Source organism: Trachurus japonicus, chromosome 20 (assembly GCF_045865225.1).
Source record: "Trachurus japonicus isolate A0001 chromosome 20, Traja_1.0".
NCBI lineage: Eukaryota > Metazoa > Chordata > Actinopteri > Carangiformes > Carangidae > Trachurus > Trachurus japonicus.
In genome coordinates, this window is record NC_140926.1 from 20,376,309 (window position 1) to 20,390,545 (window position 14,237).

Consider the following 14,237-nt stretch of genomic DNA (forward strand, 5'->3'; position numbering starts at 1 on the left):
ATCTGTTACCCAGAGGAATGCCACATTAAAGCACACATGCCATTGCACTTATACACAACCCGCTCCGGATAGCCGCACACACACACACACACACATCTCTGCCTCATTAGACCACATATCTATCATCACATCACATGTCCTCCTGCACACAGACAAACACACACACACACGGAGCAGCTGTAGCTAAGTTTAGCCTCCCATCAGGTCACGGTGGACTATTCGACTCGGAGAGAGAAACACTGCTGGTGTTTTAACAACCATACGGGAGGATTTGACATTGTGTGGGAAAGATTAAAAACACTTTCCAGTTAGGGAAAGAAAAGAAAAGAAAAGGCGTGAGTCTGTTTTTTAATCTTTTGTGGCTGAATTTTGAACTAGTGTAACCCTCCTATAAAACAAACACACCCACACACATACACGCACACATCGTGAGCGTGAGCCAGCATCTATTCAGAGACGATGATCATAAATCATACAAAATGTACTTTGCGGAGAATGCTGCAAAAGACATGGAAGCGCGACGAAAGCAATGTTTCCACGTCGACGTACTGTACTGTAGGAGTGTAAACGGTAGCTCAGTTGTGTGTGTGTCAGACGACCGTAAACACACGGGACAACATGTAGTCTGACACCGTAAACAAATCCACCTCTATCCGTCTTGTATCTCTGCACCAAAATAATAGCATGACATCCGTCGGCGTGATTTTCGCAGCCGGTCATAATGAGGTTAAATGCCTCCCCAAAGGTCACGGCTTACTCTAATACCAAACGTTATGTGCTACTCCTGACACATGTGAAATATGTGACAGCTTGGCAAAACTTCGGTGAGTTTGCGTCCCTCGCGCCGAAATCTTCTGAGCCGTGTGTGTGTTTCTATTCCTGTCGCCGTGGCTATGAGGGCGCAGATAGGTGTCATGCCAGCGTGCCCTAGAATCTTGGTCTCAGACTAAAGCAGCTGTATTTACTGATGAGTTCATCTGCCGGGATAGACACTAAACCCCTGCCAGGCTCCCTTTGCACTTTATATATATGTGTGTTCAATGTGTTTATCCTGCATCTGCTTGCTGCCCTGGTTGTCAGTGTGTATGTTGGATGCATGTATTTTGGATAGTCCCTCCTGGACTGAGAGAGAAAAGGGCAGCGGACAAACATGAAGCAAACAGAAACAGACCTGGGATATCACAGACAGAGACGGGAGACTTTGGGACGGACTGTGATTAAGGGCCAGAGGCGGGCGGTGGGGCGGCGGGGCGGCGGGGGGGTGGGGTCACAGGATTGGTAGTTGTTAACCTCCTTATCATGGTGTCACATGCTCGCCGCTTGCAGACAGAGCCGGACAAAAACACAGATGGAGAGAGCTCGACTAAGGACATGCACTTTTCTCTTTTCTACTTGCTCCTTCCTTTTTTCCTCTTGCTCCCTTCTTCCTGCTTTCAACATCCCATCCTGCTCTGCCAGTGTCTAACTGTCTTTTTTTATCATGCAGTTCGGTGCATGCATCTTTTTCGACGTTTCCCTCTCGGTGCTGCACCCTTGCTTCCTCATGACTAAGCTCTTTCTTTAACTTGCTGCTCATCTTCTTTTTTCCCCCTCCTTCTAACTTCTGTTCCTTCACCTCCTTCCATTTCCTTCTTTTTTTTGGATGGATAGCTACTCCTGCCTCTACAGTTCCTCCCACAGAACCGGACTTCTCTCCGGCTTCCAGCGTCTGCGGTCTCAGAGTAAGATGTGTGATGTGGTCCTGGAGGCCGGCGGTGTATCCTTCCCCTGTCATCGCGCCCTTTTAGCCAGCTCCAGCGAGTATTTTTGGGCTCTGTTTGGAGACGCTACTACGGAGAGATTAGCCGGCTCCATCGCCCTCCCGGCGTTAACACCTGAGGGTTTAGATGCTATTCTGGATTTCCTGTATTCAGGATGGCTCAGTGTATCGCCCTCGACGATTCCCGTTGTCCTGGAAGCGGCGAGGTACCTGCAAGTGGAGACGGCTGTGTCAATATGCGAACGCTTCATGATTGATGGCTTAAGCTCCGAGAGCTGCTGCAGCTATGCTAACCTGGCCGATCGCCACGTGCTATCAAACACATTTGATGCTGCCAATCAAACCATCGCTATGGAGATGGGGACACTGCTGCAGGAGAGCAGGGATGAACTCCTTGAGCTGAACGTCCAATCGCTCATGGCGGTGCTCGACGCCGATGAGATACCGGGCGTCAAGGAGGTGGAGCTAATAAAGCTGGCACTTGATTGGCTGGATGAGAACGGACCCCTCCCATTGCTGAATTCGAATCTTATGCTGAGTCGTTTGCGCTTTGGATTGGTCTGCCCGTCGGATCTCGCCAACCTCAACCACAGAGCCATGGCAACGCCTTTAATCAGAAGTCAGCTGACCCGTGCCTTGGAGTACCACAGGATGGGTTCAGCCCAGCCAATCAGACAAAGCAAGCAGTCAACGCTCAGATCCCCCGATCGTGTGCTCCTCGTGGGTGGAGGGTCTAGCGTGGATTGCCCAGAACAGCAGGTGTTGGTGTTTGATCCAACGGAAAAGAAGTTTTCATCTCTGAGTTCCCGTCTCCCGCTGAGACTGAGAAATCACTGCGTGTGCTCAGTGGGAGGCTTCCTCTTTGTGATCGGAGGGGAGGAAGTGAAAGAGGGAGACGAGGATGGGAAAAAATCCATCACCACTGCGACATCCAACCAGGTGTGGCGGTACGATCCTCGCTTCGACCGCTGGGAGCAGGTGGAGTCCATGCTGGAGAGGAGGGCGCGGTTCACCTGCTGCGTGGTGGAGGATGTTATTTATGCCATCGGGGGACGATACACACCATCGGGCGCCGACACACACACCTCCAAAGCCTCCGTTGAGTTTTTTGACATGAGCACACGAGCGTGGAGGAGAGGCGCGCCGATGCCTCGCTCTCTTTACGGCCACGCTTCTATCGCGCTCGACGGCGGCATCTACGTGTCAGGGGGTCGTCAGGGCAGCATCCGTGGCAGTAACCACGGTGATAACCAGGATGAGAACCGGGAGAGCAGCAGAGAGTTCCTACACTGGGACCCCAAGGGTAGAGTTTGGGAAAAGAGGGCGTCCATGTCTATCGCCAGGTTCAGTCACCGCTTGGCGACCGCCAACGGCTACATCTACGCCCTGCTGGGGATGTACGAACCTTTCTGCGATATAGAACGGTACGACCCGCAGTCGGACCACTGGACTCGCCTCAGACCGCTTCTCATCGGCTCCTTCAACTACGGGATGGTGACGATGCCCTCTGGGAATCTGCTGGTATTCGGAGGGAGGAAATGGAGCGATGGCCAGGAGGTGATCGTGAAGAGCGTGTTGGAGTACGACACAAAAAAAGATCGCTGGAGAGAGATCTGCCAACTTCCTAGACCTCTCACTGGCACTGAGTGTACACTGCTGCCCCTACCAGACTAAAGTGTACACAATGTGAGAAAACATTTCACAAATTATGTAATACAATGCCAATATTGAAGCTTTTACACTTACAAGTAGGTGCAAAGTAATCCTAAAACTGCTGAGAACAGAGCATATTGTGGTAATGATGTGGCTTGGGCTCTCAGATTTTGCATGTCAAGTTTACTTAACAGCAGAAGATAGGGAACTAAAAGTATTCTAGACAGTAGAAAGCTTTGTGGCCTCGGTTGGGGAATGAAACTGGGTTGTCAGAGATGAAATGTTTATCCACCCCAGCCCTGACAGCTCTACTTTCCAACTCCAACTGTATATTTCAAGCTGTTTCCAGTCGTGTCTCATTAGAGGAGAGCAGGTGTGCATCATTAGGCTGACATTTTGAGAAATAGGCACTTTCTTGCTGAGAGAAGATTGACACCATTTTCATGTCTGTATGGTAAATACGAGGCTAGAGCCAGGAGACTGTTAGCTTAGCATAAAACACATAATATGCAGTTGAACCATGACTTGTCATTTTTGCACTGTTCTGGTACAGAAATAGAACATACAACAGAGGAGAGACAAGTTAAAAACTGTCTTTACCTCCAGTTTTTATGCTAAACTACTCTTCCACTATAGCCTACTTCTTATATGGTTTGACGTTTTGGGGAATTAAAGTGCAGAATAGTAGCCTACAGTTTATCTGAAAATATTTAAGTTTTTACAATTTGCTCTTTTTGTGGATTACACAAACCACACACACCATGCTAATCAATGATCTTAAGAAGTTGCTGACAGTTCTTTCAAACTTTTGGTTTGACGGATACGGCTAACTTTCCCTAGCTCTGTTTTATTTGCTAAGCAAACCCTCGTTAGAATATGCTAAGCTAACTCTAATATCACTAACTAGTTTAGGACATGTTACAGTAAAAGGGGGGCTATCTTGGATTATTTTATGTTTCTGTAAAACTACCTACAATTCATTGTTTTTTTGAACATATTAACCAAAGATAGGTCAATTAGGGATTTTAACTGTAGGCTACTTGTTATGACCTTTGCGAGTAGTCTATGCTAGGCTATAGCTAACCATCATCCTGCTTCTAGCCAATGTACAAAATGGTAAAACCCTCTTCATGAATACTGTCAAGACAATGAATTCCCTAAATTGGTTTATTGGTGAGCAATGATTGAAGAAAACGTTTAAACCTACAAAAGGCTAAAAGGTGCATTTCAGTGTGTTTGGGTTGATTGCATGTCTAAGTATGGTGGTTGAAACAATGTGGAACATTTATTTTCAGTGATTTAGACTAATTTATAGGCTAGTAAATACATTTTTTCCGACTAACACTTTTATTAAGAGCTAATTATGAGTGTATCAGTAATATAAGGTTAAAGTCTGAGCTAAAATGACAGGCAATCACGAGAGCAGCAAGATAGTTGGTGATTCAACCAGCACTCTTCCTGTGATTGAATGTGAAATCGTTCTGAAAAGCAGAAATGAAACAGGCTCTAAGGAGAGAGATAAGGGGGGATTTGGAGAATGACTGTGGGAGAGGTGAAGAAGGTAATTCTTGAACAGATTTCAGGACAGAGCTGAGCCAGACAGCAGAGGAGGCTATCACACATAAGAAGGAACAGAGAGGAAGTCAAAACAGGAGATAAGGTGATGGAAATAGAGGAGGATATCTTTGAAATACAAAACAACAGCAAAGCTAAGCTGAATATTTTATAGAAGTTGTAGATAAAAGTTTCATTCCTGTTTATTTGCTAGCGATGAATAATTAAAGTTTTCTATAAGATAGTCAAGATATAGAAATATAAGTCAACCAAAGATATTGAGTGACCTCTTTTCTGTCTTGTTTTTTCCCATTTCTATTTGCACTGCCAACCAAATGGACAAAGTGGTTTAAAGCTGCAGAGTAGACGAAGCATTAGCAGGAAATCATATGCATGATTTGTGGCTAATAGCGAGGTAACCTGCTGGAATTCATTATTCATGGGCTTTTGTGCTTGTATCTACTTCCATTTAGTCCTGAATACATTTTGTGCTGTCTGCATAAATGTTATTTATTCAACATGTTTTATTATGTTTGAAGATAATGTTACATGCAGAATAAATTTGGACCTCTTGTATGAGAAAAAAAAAACTCCAGTGAGGCACAGTGGGGACTATAACTTCTAATCTATTAAATACAGGAAACTTAAAATGCTCACTACATCAGTCATTTTATCTGTTACTGTAAAAACATTGTAAGGATTTTATGCAGATGTTGTATAATTAAACATTCCAATTGGTTATTATCATAAAGTAATGCATATGTGTTGTGAATTTTGATGGATCAAATAAACTGCACCTACAGGACATGATCAATAAACCACTGGAGAATGTTTCAAAAATTCATTCTATTAATAATACATACCAATAAAACGTTGTCAAACTGAAATGTTATGGTGTGTTTATTCAATTTATCACAGTCTTAGTCAGAGTCATCTTAACAAAATAACATAAAATCTTCTTGTATTGCTAAAATTTTCTCTGACTACAGTCTTTACAATCTGTTATTAGACAAAGAAAGGACAGCTATTGCAATGGTCTGCTTCAAATCGTGATGTCTCACAAGTTTGTTTTGAAAGCACAACTTGACTTTGGTACAGTAAATGTACCAACAGTAAAAAAAAAATAATAATAATAATAAAATAATTTAGCTATAGTGTAAAACCAAGAAAACACCTATTTCTGACATTTAAAAAAATATAGTATTTTTAGATACGTTTTTCTAATTTGTTCTTTATCAAATTCATTTGCTGTCCAAATATGGTTTATGCAGTTCCACAGTCACTTTTAGAAAAGGTCAACTCCTTGTCTTCAATTGAGGTGCATTTAGCACCTACATGCAAAGTTAGGACTGAGGAGTTTAAAGATAATTCAAAAAGAGAAAAATGTGGAGTACAAAAATATATCTAATATTTATATATTATATTATATATATAATACTGGTCACGGATCAGAAGGAATGATGTTAGTAAACACTGTCAACTGCAACCAACAGCTGGTGAGACAGTAATCCCACTATAGGGAAGTTCAGACAGAAGAACAGCGGCTTTTACTGGCACTCATCATGTCAGTCCCCAAAAAACAAACCACAAAAACACCTTCATCCAAATAACCAAACTTTATTGATCCGCCCTCTTCCTCCGACAGAACACGTAGATTCATCACGTAAATAAATACTGTTATTTTTTTCCAACCATAATTTATATCTTCAACAATTAAACAATCTTTACTTAACGACAGTCTGTCCCCCAAAAAAACCTGATAGAATTAGAGAACATTATCCAAGACACTTAGTTTGCACTCTACAAAGAGAGATCTACTGTATCTAGAGATTTCAAACACAAAAACAGAAAAAGGAATATTGTGTTTATCTACAACAAAGACATGCTACTACAACCAACCACGGGCAGCAGCATAGAAAGAGCATTCAAACTGTGTTTCTGTGCGCTCATCATCAGTGTGTGTGTTGTGTGCAATTGTGTGCATGATTGCTTTCATAGGTTTGTGCAGTGTCTCTGAGTATTAAGTCATTTGGCAGCAGCGTACAAATAACAAACTAATATATTTTTATTAGATCCATGTTTCAATTCCTATGCAAATATTCCTCATCCTCTCTCCCTCTCTGTGGCATGCAGGATACAGAGAGCCAACTGTTCTCTGCGGAGAAGTCCACCCCGTGGAGACTTTAACACTGCTGACGGAAAAATCAATGAAACTGTCAGGAGTTATTTTCTGACGAAGGCTCTGCTCTTCTACTTTAATTAAAGTGAAAATGAATTGTATTTTCTTTTTTTTTTGGTGTGAGTCTGTGTTTTAGGATGCTGTTCTATGCCAAACCCGAGCACCTCCACCCCTTGTTTTTGTCTCATGTACTTCTGGTCGCCATGGTGACTGTATCTCAGGTGTTATGATGAGGATGAAGTTGCCCATTAAAGCCAGAAAAAAACATCCTGAGGCAAGAATCCAGTCTCCTCCTTTGAAGGTGCTTTGTTTGTGTGCTGCTGCACTCCAACACTGGGAAATGATGTAGGCTATCAGTTTACAATAATAAAAAAAGGTAAATAGGGGGTATAGGGCAATGTGATCAATAGATATTAGATGAGATTGAGGTGGTTTAATGGAAATACAGGATTCACACATTAATGTAAGATGGTCTGGCTCGCACTGTGGTCGGATCTCAGCCAAGTCTAAGTGCAATTTACTTAGCGCCTCCACGTTCAAACTGAGAATTAGAAATAGGATTATTGCCAAGTAGGTTTTGATACACAGTGGGATTTGCTTCAGTGTTTTGAACCATAACATTTAAATGTACAAATGTAGAGAAAAATCACCGTCTTATAACCAAAAAGTTAGCTGCTCCACAAAAGTTAAAAGCTGCAGCAGCGGTGATCCAGTCGTTCTCCAAAGCGTGCGTTTAAAAAATGAAAATAATCCATGAGGTGGCAGAGCCTCCGATGACCTGGCGCGCACACACAAACCCTGTCTAGACATGATTTGCATGGTGAGATCTGATCACAATGTAGGAACAATTGAGATAATAAGAACGCTTATCGAAAGCCAGGTGTCAACTCAAAGGCCTGTGGAGCTGATCCAGATACAGATCTCGTCACATGGTCGCGAGCTGCGGACGCCGCATGAGGACAACGAGGACGAGAGGGAAAAATCCTCCTCAGATTTATGGCCGTGATCAGTTATGTGCTAAAATAACTAACAACCTGTACCGCAAGATGGGTCCCTAAACGCAACATAAACTGTGTCTAAATATAAGTCAGCAGTGTTAAAGAGCTCTTAGGGGTGGATTATTCCTTTAAATGGGTCCTAGAGTATAGAGTGTGCATGCTTCAGGTCCAGCCCAGCACAGTATTCAGTTCTACCAAAACCAGCACAAAGAAAAGTCTCTAAAACTAGATAGAAACTGGGATTAGTTAATATTTTATTTCTTTAAAAGGATCCTGTGCTTATTGTTCTCTGCCGTAACACTCACTGTACAGAAAAATATCATCATAGACATCAAGTATAAGGCTTGATGGGATACAATGTGTCACTCTGAGGCTATTAGACTGTCTATTAGACACTGTGCAATCAGTATAAACATGGCACAACAAGCAGGATGAAGTACAGTGTAATGGCAGCTCATGAAGACACTATTGTGAGGCCTGTCCACATCGAGGAGTCTGGTGACTGGTCGACCAAAAGGGATAGATGTGTCAGTTCCTTATATCCATAGGTATAGAGCAGAAAAGCTAACATATACTTTATAATCAGCGTATCGTCCGCCCCCGAGCCAGCTGGAGTGGCATAACCAATCAGCTTGTGGACCGATGTGACATGAGGGCACAGAGGCGTCCTCCTCTGAGAGCTGTCACGTTGCGCTCGTACACTGTGGCTGCTGAAAGCTATCGAGAAGCGGATCAAGTTGTCCTCACGTCCCTCTCTCTCTCGAAAAACAATCCATCACTATCTTGCGCCCTGATGCGAAACCTCTTCCGCTGACCGTGATGCATCGAAAACGTCGTCGGCTGCAAGGTTTTTTTTTTCCACAATCGGAGAGGGGGGATGAGAGCAGCTTTAAAAAGCGATCGTTGTGTGTTTTTCGGGTGAGTGTTGAGAGAGTGGGTTTTTTTTTTTTCACACGTCAGACATGGGTCTCGATGTAGGAGTGCGTGTGAGAGAGCGAGGGGGTCAGCGGAGGGCCGGGGTCTGATTCAGCGTTGGAGTTTGGCTCCTGAGAGAACAGCTCCTGATAGGCTCGCTTCCACTCCTGGAACTCAGCCGACGACAGCTGGGGATTGGCCAACAGCCTGTCAATCAGCGCTAGCTCCCCCTCCCTGTCCTATGAGGATGCAGAAACACAGGAGGGGAGGGGGAGGGGGGTTTAATTTTTTTTTTTTTTGGCTTTTAATCACTATTCCTTAAAAACAAAACAAAATAAAAAACGCAGACACATGAAAAGCAAGACACACACTTAAGGGGATACACTGAGTTTGGGGAGATTCGACATCAGAGAAGTGAGAGCTGGTTGTTAGATAATGAGAATACAGACACTAGGTTTTTCAACAACATGAGTTCAAAAGCAAGACGGAGCAAATTAGTATGGAGCTGCTTGCTTTAATACGGCTTTAATAAGGTGTTAATAGTTACTAACTGCTTCGGTGCTGCTTTATCAGTGAATTAATCACCAATAAAGGCGATCTGGCAATCCAGATTTTTCACAATTTCGTCGCCAGATTGTGAAAGATCCCTTTGGCTGGTGCTTATCCTCCTCAGCTCTTTAATCTACCGGGACGCCACATCAATAGCTGCACAGCATCTGGACCGAAATCCATTCGTTAATACATTTAAGGCAGCAAACGAGATCAATTATAGTTTGAACCTTTTGATTAATGACTTGTTTACGTGTCGAATTCATGCTTGCACACAAACCTCATTAGCGTGTGTCTTTTTTGATTGTTAAGATATTTATATCTATTTATGAACATATTTATTATCAGTTGCCAGGCTGCAGTGTTAAGTTAAAGGGGACATATTATGGAAATATCACTTTTTGAAGGCTCTTTAACATATATGTGGGTGTTTGTCTTACCTTCCGACCGCCAAAATGTGAGAATTGACAAACAAATCTGTAATGTTTAGAATTGTTTATTAAGGATCCCCATTAGTAGCCAGCTAGTCTGTGCAGGGTCCCCAGGTTGAAATCCATGTGGTTTTATGAGCTGTTCCCTCAGATGTCTTCCAGTGATGTAACTATAGGTTTCGAATTTGCATAACCCCACCCCTACCTGAGACCGATGGAAGGGGCGGGGCAAGCAGTGGTTAATTTGCATTTAAAGGGACAGGCACTGAAACCAGCCATTCTGAACAGGGCTGTTTTGAGAGGATGAAAAGAGCTGTGATGTTTGATGTTTGGTATTTTGACCAAAGCATGTCACAGACATGTCTTTAAGACACCTGGGAACTATTTTAATTTGTGGAAAGGGGGCATAATATGTCTCCTTTAATGACGTGTGTGGAACTGAAATGAGGTGCACTGAGGAACCGTACATGGCCACCTTATGCTGTTGGCTTTATCTTTATTAAGCCCATTTTTAGTTGTATAGCTGCCGTTTGTATTGGTATAAGAAACAGGTATCTAATATTAACATTATTTGTGAAATTAAGTGCTTTAATATAAGACACTGTCTAAAAATAAACTAATAATACTGAGTAGGTTATGAATATTACAATGATATAAACCCACATTTCACTTTGTAAGCGGATCACTATCCCTCAGCATCTTCAGACTGACCCAAATCAAAATTGAGCTGCTGCAGATTGATATAAATGGATATTAATAAAGTTTTTTAATCAACTGATTACAACAGAAAACGCTCCTGATTTGCTGCGCCATCTCTTAATATCGAGGGACACATCTTAGTCTGGCTACTTCAAACAGATTTCAGTCCTTTGACACTTTTATTACTGTAGAATGTCAGTTCCAGTGCACAGTCAGTCGGCCGTGACGGCAGAATTCAACATAAATGAACCTCCTCCATCTTGATTATTGTCTGCTACACAGAGAGGCTGCGAAGAGTTTGGAGAACGCTCCGCTCGTTACCCAGACGGCAGCGTATTGTTTCGGTTCGGTTTTGATGGATGGAAAAATATGTAGAAAATATGCATGCCTTTTGTCGTTTCCACAGCAACCGGTGCAGATAAGTTATTACTGCCTGAAGACACAAATACAGCAGAGGCGCGGAGAGACAGGGACCTGATTCCCTTGGAAATAGCAAACAGGGGGCGGGGGGGTCAGTTGGGTACTTTGTTTGTCTTACTGTACGGTCACGTTCTCTGACCAGGAAGCGTTTCAATCAGACTCCCCCGGAAACTTGGTGTATTCCTTTAAGAAACGCCAGACAGGGAACAAACATGTAAAAAGCTCCTCCAACCGACCTGTACCAGCAGACACAGGCAGCCAGAGCCACAGGTCCTCCCAAAAAAACAGCTACACGCACAAGCGACAAAGCCCCACACACACATAAAAGACTATCTTCACCAAACCATCACGGAGAAAACAAAAAAAGAAAGAAAGAAAGAAAAGAAAAGAAAACAACAACAGCCACAGCCATTCACAGGCACGCAGCCAGAAACACAACCACTGCTCATATAGCATGAAGCCACAGATGGCTGCTTGATAGAAAAGACTCCAAACCAAAACCGAGAAGACAGACTGAGACACATGACCCCACTAGAACTAACAAGACAGAGACAGTTACCAGCACGTGAGTGTGTGTCTGTGTGTGAATATATGAATACTGATGTATAAATCATGGTCAGAAATAAACAGTGAATCAGGCCTGGGGAATGTGAAAAACAATTAAATAATAATAATAATTCCTGTCAACCTGCTCATATTTAACACTGAAACCCTGTCCACACAGGATGAGCAATTAGAAAGAATTAGAAAATGGTTGGATTTCAGTTTCAGCTCCATCCAGTGAGAGATGCACCTGAACATGAAAGCTTTGCACGACCTCCTGAAAGTTGGAACAAACAGCAGGAAGAGGTGCACAGAGGGAAATGACGGTGTGTGTGTGTGTGTGTGTGTGTGCGCGCTGCGTGACGCAGGTTGCAAATTTGAAGTTTTTAATCCTTAAGATTTCCATGAAACCAAAACCACAGTTTTTGATTTTGTGCAAATAAACCAAACATTTCCCCGTTGCTTCTCACTCGCTCCACGCTAATTAAGTGGCCAACTGCCGAACCACAGGCAGGCAGGCTTTTATTGTGAATCAGTCGCAAAAATTCATTTCAAATTAATAGAACAAGAAGGAGCAGCCACAGTGAGAAGCTGCAAAGTATTTTGTGCAGCGTGAAATCCGACTGCTTTATTGGAGTAAATTTGTTTGGCTGCACACGAAAGGAAATCATCAGTTGCTCTTCTTGTGTGTTTCTGACTGTTGCCAGATGGAGCAAAAACAGAAATCTTAAGGATTATAGCTTTAATATAAAACAAATCTTGCTGCATTGTGCTCGAAAATACACTTGTTCACGGCGTCCATGTGTCATATGCTTTCATTTCTGGCACATGTTCCTGTGTGTGTAAACACATGGTGGTGGTGGTGGTGGGGGGGTGATGGTGGGGCTGTGGGGACCAACCTTCAGCGTGGAGGTCAGTATGCGGAGGCGATGCAGACGGTCATTGAGCTGAGGGTCGGCGGCCCGGCGCAGGAACGACTGCCTGAACTCCGACTGGCCCTTGGCCTCCGACGCGCGACCCAGAGGACACACCCCGCCCTGCTCGCACGCTCGGAACAGGTCGCCGAGGGACGCGCCTTCGCTTCCACCTTCCAGAGAGAGACAGAGAGACAGAGAGAGGAGGCACAGCCGTTATTCATGATTTAGAATTCAGACGTTAAGGAGCTGTCAAAAAATCTGATTAGGTTGAGTTATATCTCAGAGCAACCACTGGAGGACAGCAGCACACACCTCTACACTTGACTTCTATTAGTCAGAGAAAGATTATCAATGATGATAAAAATCCTGCTCTGGCTTTTGCTTTTCAGCCTCAGGGATAATTCTTCAGCCTCAGGGATGATTTTATTTCCTTCACCTGACTAATTCACACAGTTATTATTTCAGTTTCACTGCTCACAGCTTTGTTCAACTTTTCATTTTCTTTCCCCCTCAAACCCCTAAATCTATCATATCACCTGGTTACTGTATAAATCTGCCTTGTTTAGACACTTTTCCATCCCGTCTGCCACTGGGCTCACCTCGGCAACCAGTGCACCATTGTCTCATTAGCCTCATTAGATTGCTGCATGGCTGCGAGTGTGCGTTACCCTGCTCGATATGATGATGATTTAAATGGAAATGTGTCTGCCTGAGAGCGTTTTTATTTCTGGCACATGCACTGACGTCAACGTCTTCACCTTAAAAAAAGAAAATCTCTCTCCGGTGGCAGTCATTCAGAGCAAGACACAATTTCTGCTTTCACCTGACGTGCACACGCAGCCCACATTGCAACACAAAATGTGCGTCCTTTTCTGCTCTTTTGTCCTCTTTTGTATGTGCTGAAGTTGTTTCACTGCACACGTACGGTAGTATGTTCCTGACTTGAACTCACCGTTGTGCGTTTGCTGTTCTTCTTTCGCAGGGGGCGTGAGGAGTGTGTGTAGGTTGCTGTCTCTTGGCAGCGTGAAGCTGCGGGGTTTCCCTCCCTGGGTTGCCATAGGAATCAGCCTCTGCATCGCCATGGGCAACGGGACATTCCTCTGTGCGGGAAGAGTATAAACGGCTCCGGCCGTCATAATCCCACCCCCAGGACCAGGCTCTGCAAAGACGGCGTCCTCTGTGACGTAAAGAGAAGAGAACAACAGAGACATTAGAGCTAATGTTGTAACCAATGAATAGAATTATTAGAACGGCATCACTCATATAGTACATTGACATATAAGGGTTAAGTACTGTACTGTACATGTAAGACACATTTACAAACATTAGAGACAGAGAATATGATGTTGAAAAGGTAAAAATAAACCTTACAGAGCTTGTTTTAATCTTTTTATTCCTTTGCTGTCCTTTTACTTTACTAACAAGACAATTTTATTATTCATTTATGTATGTATTTTTCCTTATTTCCTAATATTTACTGTTTAATCACTTACTTTTCTATTTATTTTTCGTTATTGTCTCATTATTTCCTATGTTATTGTTTTTAAATTGTAACAAATTTGGTTTTTGAATATGTGGGTGAGGTTTTTATATAAGCCCTTTTGGGTTTTATACCTCCCC

General features: G+C 43.2%; 2 protein-coding genes across 3 annotated transcripts in view; one reads left to right on the forward strand and one right to left on the reverse strand.

Annotated features, from left to right (window-relative positions):
* The first annotated feature begins 1,389 nt into the window (after positions 1-1,389).
* klhl34 (kelch-like family member 34) lies at positions 1,390-7,230 on the forward strand. Its single transcript, XM_085762652.1, has 2 exons — positions 1,390-3,445; positions 7,100-7,230. The coding sequence occupies exon 1, from the start codon at positions 1,643-1,645 to the stop codon at positions 3,431-3,433; it is 1,791 nt and encodes a 596-aa protein (XP_085618778.1). The 5' UTR covers positions 1,390-1,642; the 3' UTR covers positions 3,434-3,445; positions 7,100-7,230.
* A 220-nt stretch (positions 7,231-7,450) lies between these two features.
* The window catches only part of cnksr2a (connector enhancer of kinase suppressor of Ras 2a), a 61,378-nt gene continuing 54,591 nt past the window's right edge, over positions 7,451-14,237 (reverse strand). The window contains exons 22-24 of one of the 2 annotated variants that reach the window (XM_085762650.1): positions 13,570-13,794; positions 12,600-12,787; positions 7,451-9,297 (exon numbers count right to left, since the gene is read on the reverse strand). In XM_085762650.1, the coding sequence (XP_085618776.1) occupies positions 9,100-9,297; positions 12,600-12,787; positions 13,570-13,794 (611 nt within the window). In that variant the 3' untranslated portion in view covers positions 7,451-9,099. The remainder of the gene's footprint in view (positions 9,298-12,599; positions 12,788-13,569; positions 13,795-14,237) is intronic. The other variant, XM_085762651.1, reaches the window with a different exon arrangement.

Bases quoted from the DNA above. Each gene is read 5' to 3' on its own strand.
- klhl34 (XM_085762652.1), top strand. From the start codon at position 1,643: ATGGATAGCTACTCCTGCCTCTACAGTTCCTCCCACAGAACCGGACTT.